Here is a 6,190-nt window from a genome sequence, read left to right on the forward strand (position 1 = left end):
GTCACAGAGCCGCGCTAGCAGGCTGACAAAAGGGGGGGCGCCCCTCCCCCCCTGCGGGGCGCGCGGCCCCAGAGAAGGGAGCCTGCAGCGCGGGGTAGCCAAGCGAACGGACTCGAAACTTTTCCTCTTTAAGAAAAAAAAAGTTGTGCGCGGCTCGCAGTGGGTTTTTTTTTTTTTTTTTTAATTCGCCTTCTTTCCTCGTCTCCCCTCCCCCTTCTTCCTTTCGAAAGTTTTTTTTTTTTTTTTTTTTTTTTCCCAGAGTTTGACCGCAGGGCTGATTCAACTTCAGTGTCAATCAACTTTTTTTCCTCCTCTTCCTCATTTAAATAAGTTTAAAGCTCCTCCTCCCCCTCCGGCCCACCAAATCTGAAACTTATATAAATTGGGCTTCGCGCGCCGCAGCCCGGGAGAGTCAGAAAGGCGAGGGGCGCCTGGAGCAGGCGTGTGGGACTCCAGACCGGAGAGCCGGAGGCTGCGCCTTCCCCGCACCGGGACCTTCACGGCACACCAGATCCTCGCCCCTGCCCCGTGCGAGCGCCCAGGATGACCACCACCCTCGTGTCTGCCACCATCTTCGACTTGAGCGAAGTTTTATGCAAGGTGAAGTGGGGCGGAGCGTTTTGCTTTTCAAAGTCTTTCTCTTTTGTCTTCAAAAAGAACCCCCGAAAGTTTAGGTCTGGGAACGCAGGGGGGAGAGGAGGAGAGGCGAGATGGTTTTTCCGCCCCATTTTCCCCCCTCAGTTTGAAGGAATTTGACTCTTTGCTCCCCACCCTTTGAGTTTCAACAGTTCCTGGCGGGGATTACATGGGAATCTGGAGACCAGAGTTTTGGGGGGCGAAGTTTGCGTGGGGCTGCCTGGGGGACGCGGGGCATTGACCAGGCAGGATTGGGGCAATTTTACGGTGATTCTTTCGTCCATAATGTGCTGCACTTGAGCCGGGTTTCGCGAATCTGCTCGGTTTCCCTGTGCGCGCTCTGGGTGTCGCCGCTGCCGGGAGGGGTTCGAGTCTCTCCAGCCCCATTGCCTGACTGTGTGTCGAGAGGTGGGGGTCCCTTGGGGAAGTGAGTCTCGGGATGACGTTTTGCTGATAGATTTCCCCTTCTGTTCTGGAGAGGCTGGGAATCTGCGAGAAAAGGCCAAGAGTTGTGGTTCAAAGGATGTTGCCAAACGAGTTTGCAATGGGACTTCAGTTTGTCCCAGCTCAGCCAGGCTTCCTCTGTTATAGCCGATCGTGCTGCAGACTTTGGGGTGAGAGTGGGACTCGGGTTCACCCGCTTACCTGTTTTCCAAGGGACCGCGACTTCTCGATATGGAGGGGATGGGGGGACACGACTACAAAATGCCGGTCTGAGCTCAAGGGTCTCGGCGAGGAAGGATTTAATGAGGCCCTCAAGCCGTGTAGCTTGCCAGCCGCTGTGGAAAAAAGCAAGTTTTAAATCCGGAATATTCCAGGAGTGCCGTTTAAGCGTACATGACAGAAGCCTGTGGATGTTCAAGTTTTTTCGCCCCCTCTCCCGAATTTGAAAGAGAAGCTGCTAGGCTACTTTTAATTGCTAAAGTGTTTTGTCTTCTTTTAAACACGTCGGGTCATGTTGCTCTCTTTTCCCAGCTTGCTTCTCCAGTCCGTGCAGCTGCCAGGGCCCCAGGGCTGCAGGGTTGGGGTGCAGGGATACCCTGGAGCTGAAGAGCAACATCAAAAAAGTTTGAATTTCATCTTCCTTCCCTACCTGCGCATTCCCAAACTTAAGTTGCCCTGGCGGCTGCCTGAACTCTCCCGGCATTTCTTCCTTCTCTTCCTGGCTCTCCCGCTCTTTGATCTATTTCTCTTTCTCTAGCTCCCTCCCCCCGCAGGACTTTTTAAATGAACCTCATTGTTGGGAACGGGCTCTCAACTTGGTTCCTGTAATCCGCTCTGTGGGGTGGTTGCTGTTACAGATTCCAGATCCCCCGCAGCTGATCCTAAGGGACCAACTTTAGAAATCGCACAATGACACCCACATGGGCTGGGCGCCAACTCCCAGGTCCCCTGCTCACACCCTTTCCAAATCTTGGGTACAGTTTGGGCAGGTGAATAGGGTCCCGTTGGAACAGAGACCTGCTTTTGGTGTCTCTGCCCTCCTCCCCCAAATCCATTATTGACTGGGAGGAGGCTGGGGGGATTTGGTGCTTTCCTTTTCCTTCCCACCTGCAGCTTTGCGTTAAAGATTAAACACTGGCGCTCTTATCCAACCGTGCTCTTGCAGCCAGGAGACTAACTGCAAAGGCATCTTCCCAGTGGAGGGGGTGGGGTGGGCAGTGACTGGTGGGAGAGATCCTTGTAGAAGGCACCTCTTCTGGGAGCACGGGGCAATGAGTTTTGTATTCGGGAATCCCACCCCTCTCCCTGCCAACCCACCCCCCTGCCAATCCGGGATTTCTCTTCCTGCCCCTCCCTCTCCCCTCCCATCAGCAAGGTAAAGCAAAGGCAGACTGGAAATCTGTTGCCAAAGGAATGGAATGCTTCTGAAGGAGGAAGTTGAGAGTCTCAGGCCAGGTTTGGGGGGAGGGCGGCGGTTAATTAGGCAGGGGCTGATTAAAAGGAGACCTAGCTCCTGGTCTCCTGAGGGTGGGAAATGAGAGTTTGTGAGTTTGTGTGAGATATTTTCAACGCAGGGATCTATTTGGGAGGTGAAGAAGTTGGATTTCATGGATGAAAGTGGTAGCTTTGGGGACAGGATATGAGGGCGCATTCCAGGGATCCGCGTGGAGTAGGTGCATGTGTAAAACAATTTTTCACACAGGCCAGGAGTTTTGTGGCTTCTTATGCCTGGGGCCGGAGTAAACGCTCTTGGGTGGTTGAATGGGAGAAAGAGGGTGAGGGGTTTGCCAGGGCAGAGGTGGGGATGGTGGGTTCCTTTGAGACGGAGCATTTCTGATGGTGGAGGGGGCTGCCCTTAGTGGGTACCCTTCTGGGCCTGGCGGATGGCCTTTGTCACTAACCGCCGTCTCTCTTGTCCCTCTCTCTCCTCCAGGGTAACAAGATGCTCAACTACAGTCCTCCCGGTGCCGGGGGCTGCCTGCTGGACAGGAAGGCGGTGGGCACCCCTGCCGGTGGGGGCTTCCCCCGGAGGCACTCGGTCACCCTGCCCAGCTCCAAGTTCCACCAGAACCAGCTCCTCAGCAGCCTCAAGGGCGAGCCAGCTCCAGCTCTGAGCTCTCGGGACAGCCGCTTCCGAGACCGCTCCTTCTCAGAAGGGGGCGAGCGGCTGCTGCCCACCCAGAAGCAGCCGGGGAGCGGCCAGGTCAACTCCAGCCGCTACAAGACGGAGCTGTGCCGTCCCTTCGAGGAGAACGGCGCCTGTAAGTACGGCGACAAGTGCCAGTTCGCGCACGGCATCCACGAGCTCCGAAGCCTGACCCGCCACCCCAAGTACAAGACGGAGCTGTGCCGTACCTTCCACACCATCGGCTTCTGCCCGTATGGGCCCCGCTGCCACTTCATCCACAACGCTGAGGAACGCCGTGCCCTGGCCGGGGCCCGGGACCTCTCTGCTGACCGTCCCCGCCTCCAGCATAGCTTTAGCTTTGCTGGGTTTCCCAGTGCCGCTGCCACCGCCGCTGCCACGGGGCTGCTGGACAGCCCCACGTCCATCACCCCACCCCCCATCCTGAGCGCCGATGACCTCCTGGGCTCGCCCACCCTGCCCGATGGCACCAATAACCCCTTCGCCTTCTCCAGTCAGGAGCTGGCGAGCCTCTTTGCCCCTAGCATGGGGCTGCCCGGGGGTGGCTCCCCAACCACCTTCCTCTTTCGGCCCATGTCTGAGTCCCCTCACATGTTTGACTCTCCCCCCAGCCCTCAGGATTCTCTCTCGGACCAGGAGGGCTACCTGAGCAGCTCCAGCAGCAGCCACAGTGGCTCAGACTCCCCCACTTTGGACAACTCAAGACGCCTGCCCATTTTCAGCAGACTTTCCATCTCAGATGACTAAACCAGGGTAGGGAGGGCCGCCCCCTGCCTATTCAGCCCCCACCCCGCACCCACATCCCCTACCCTTCCCTCCTACCCATCCGATTCCTGACAAACCCCTACATTAACAAGGTTAAGCTCAACCCCTTTCCCCCAGGACCTTGGAATGCCCCCTCCCTCCCCCCTCTTTAAACGCCCCTCCCCCCCAACATAAGGACAAGTCAATTTGTCAATAGCTTCTGGCTAGAACCCCCCCACCTCAATTTTATAGCCCACTTACCATGCATAACAGACAAGTCCCATATTTGTCAGTAGATGCGTTTTTTTTTCCAGCTTAAGCCTTAAGTGCCAAATCACAAAAGAAAAAGCAGTAACAGTTTACAGAAGCAACTTAGTGCCTTGTGATCTAACTTTGTCACTGTGACTACATTACCTCTTCAGCGCCAGAGGGCACCCGTGGGCCTCCCCAGCCTCTGCCCAGGGGGAGGGGAAGGGGGAAGGGGGCGGGGGAGGGGGGACTTAGAACCAGCAGCTCCCTCCACTGGCAACACAATTGCACCTTTCCTGATTCCAGTCTCCCACACACTTCCTTCTCCCCTCTCCCCAGTAACCCCCCCTGAACCCGCCTGGGGAGAGTTGTTGCCAGACTTGGGTTTTTGGGGAAACCTAGCTTGACATTCAAAACCTTTTTCTTCCCGACCTGAACCTCTGTTGACTAATCTTGCCTGGGTTCGTGTAGGTCTGCAGGAAGGAAGACTGCAAAAGCGGATGAAGATTGTGACATAAGTGGGACTTTGTGATTTAATTTTTTTTTTCTTTTGTTTTAAGTGGGGAGGAAGGGGAAGCTAGATGGACTATGAGAGACTTGATTTTGGTGCTAAAGTTCCCCAGTTCGTATGTGACATCTTAAAAAAAAAACAACAAAAAAATGAGAGAAAAGCTTAAAAACATGTAAGGGGTGAGCAGTTAATGATATTCATTCCACATACAATATCTGTGTAAAACGATTTCCTGTAGAAGTAGCTTTAATGGTTTTTGCTCTAGAATACCGTAGGTCTATCCTTAGAGCACTCACGCCATGCTTTTTTCCCTGGGTTTTAAACTTCATATAACTTCAGAAATTGGAGAGCAAAAATTTTGCTTGTCACTGCACATCAATATAAAAAAGCTTATTTAACTTATCAAAACGTATTTATTGCCAAACTATGCTTTTTTTTGTTAATTTTGTTCATATTTATCGGGATGACAAATCCATAGAATATATTCTTTTATGTTAAATTATGATCTTCATATTAATCTTAAAATTTTGTGACGTGTCTTTTTCCTTTTTTTCCACAGTTTTAATATATTATTCTTCAACGACATTTTTTGTAACTTTACACTTTTTTTGGTTATTTTATTTTAAAAAAATGAAAAATTAATTTAAAAAAATGCAAAAAACTGTTGGATTATTTATTTTAGAAATTTCCCCCCTTTGTGTTGGACTGCAAATTGAGTTTCTTTCTCTTTTGGCCTTTCACAACTAGGACTGAGAATGTATGTAAAAGTTCTGTGACAGTACAGAAGGAAAACAACTTTTAATGTATAGCTTCTAAAAGGGAAAAAAAAAAAACAAACCCTTTGACTTCACGTGCCCATCTCTAGACATTCCGATTGCAGATTTGAGGTTCTGGATTCCAGGTTTTGGAGTTTTCCAATGTTAATGCAAACAGAACTGGCACACACACATTAAGATGAATGTAATTATTATTCCTCTTGCTGGTCACTACCGTCGCTTTCTATTTCTCTTTCTTTGTGTGAATTTATTTAAAAGAAAAAAAAACTTTTTGTAACGACTATTTGCAGTTTAAAAATCAATAAACCCATTTTTTCAAGAAATTGATGGTGAAACTAGTTTTGCTTGGTTTGTGGTTTTACTCTCTGCCTGTAGGCTTGTCCTTTGTAGACTATGTAGGTGCTGGGAGGAGGAGGAGGAGGGCATTGGTTGATTTCTCATCCTTAGAGTTAAACCAATGGCTGGTTCCTTTGGTTGAGGCTGGGAGTCTGCTGAGCTTTGAGGGGGTGGGTAGAGGTTTATTGCAAAGCAGCCTGTATTTGTATTATCTGCTCTGTTGTTGGTTGTTGACAAGGGTCCAGCCTTACCTACCCTTGCAGCCTCGAGGGTTCTTTAGAGAGCTGAGGCATGGGGGCTTACTGTCTTCTCTGCGTAGCCTGTGGTCTTAATTCCTTTGGGTAACGT

At 51.2% G+C, this 6,190-nt stretch overlaps 1 protein-coding gene across 1 annotated transcript; it reads left to right on the forward strand.

Moving 5' to 3' along the window:
- Positions 1-262: 262 nt before the first annotated feature.
- Positions 263-5,829, forward strand: ZFP36L1 (ZFP36 ring finger protein like 1). Its single transcript, XM_059056770.2, has 2 exons — positions 263-600; positions 3,014-5,829. Exons 1-2 carry the CDS (start codon positions 544-546, stop codon positions 3,971-3,973), a joined length of 1,017 nt encoding a protein of 338 aa, XP_058912753.1. The 5' UTR covers positions 263-543; the 3' UTR covers positions 3,974-5,829.
- The last annotated feature ends 361 nt before the right edge of the window (positions 5,830-6,190 follow it).

The sequence above is a fragment of the Kogia breviceps genome, chromosome 3 (assembly GCF_026419965.1).
Source record: "Kogia breviceps isolate mKogBre1 chromosome 3, mKogBre1 haplotype 1, whole genome shotgun sequence".
Lineage (NCBI taxonomy): Eukaryota > Metazoa > Chordata > Mammalia > Artiodactyla > Physeteridae > Kogia > Kogia breviceps.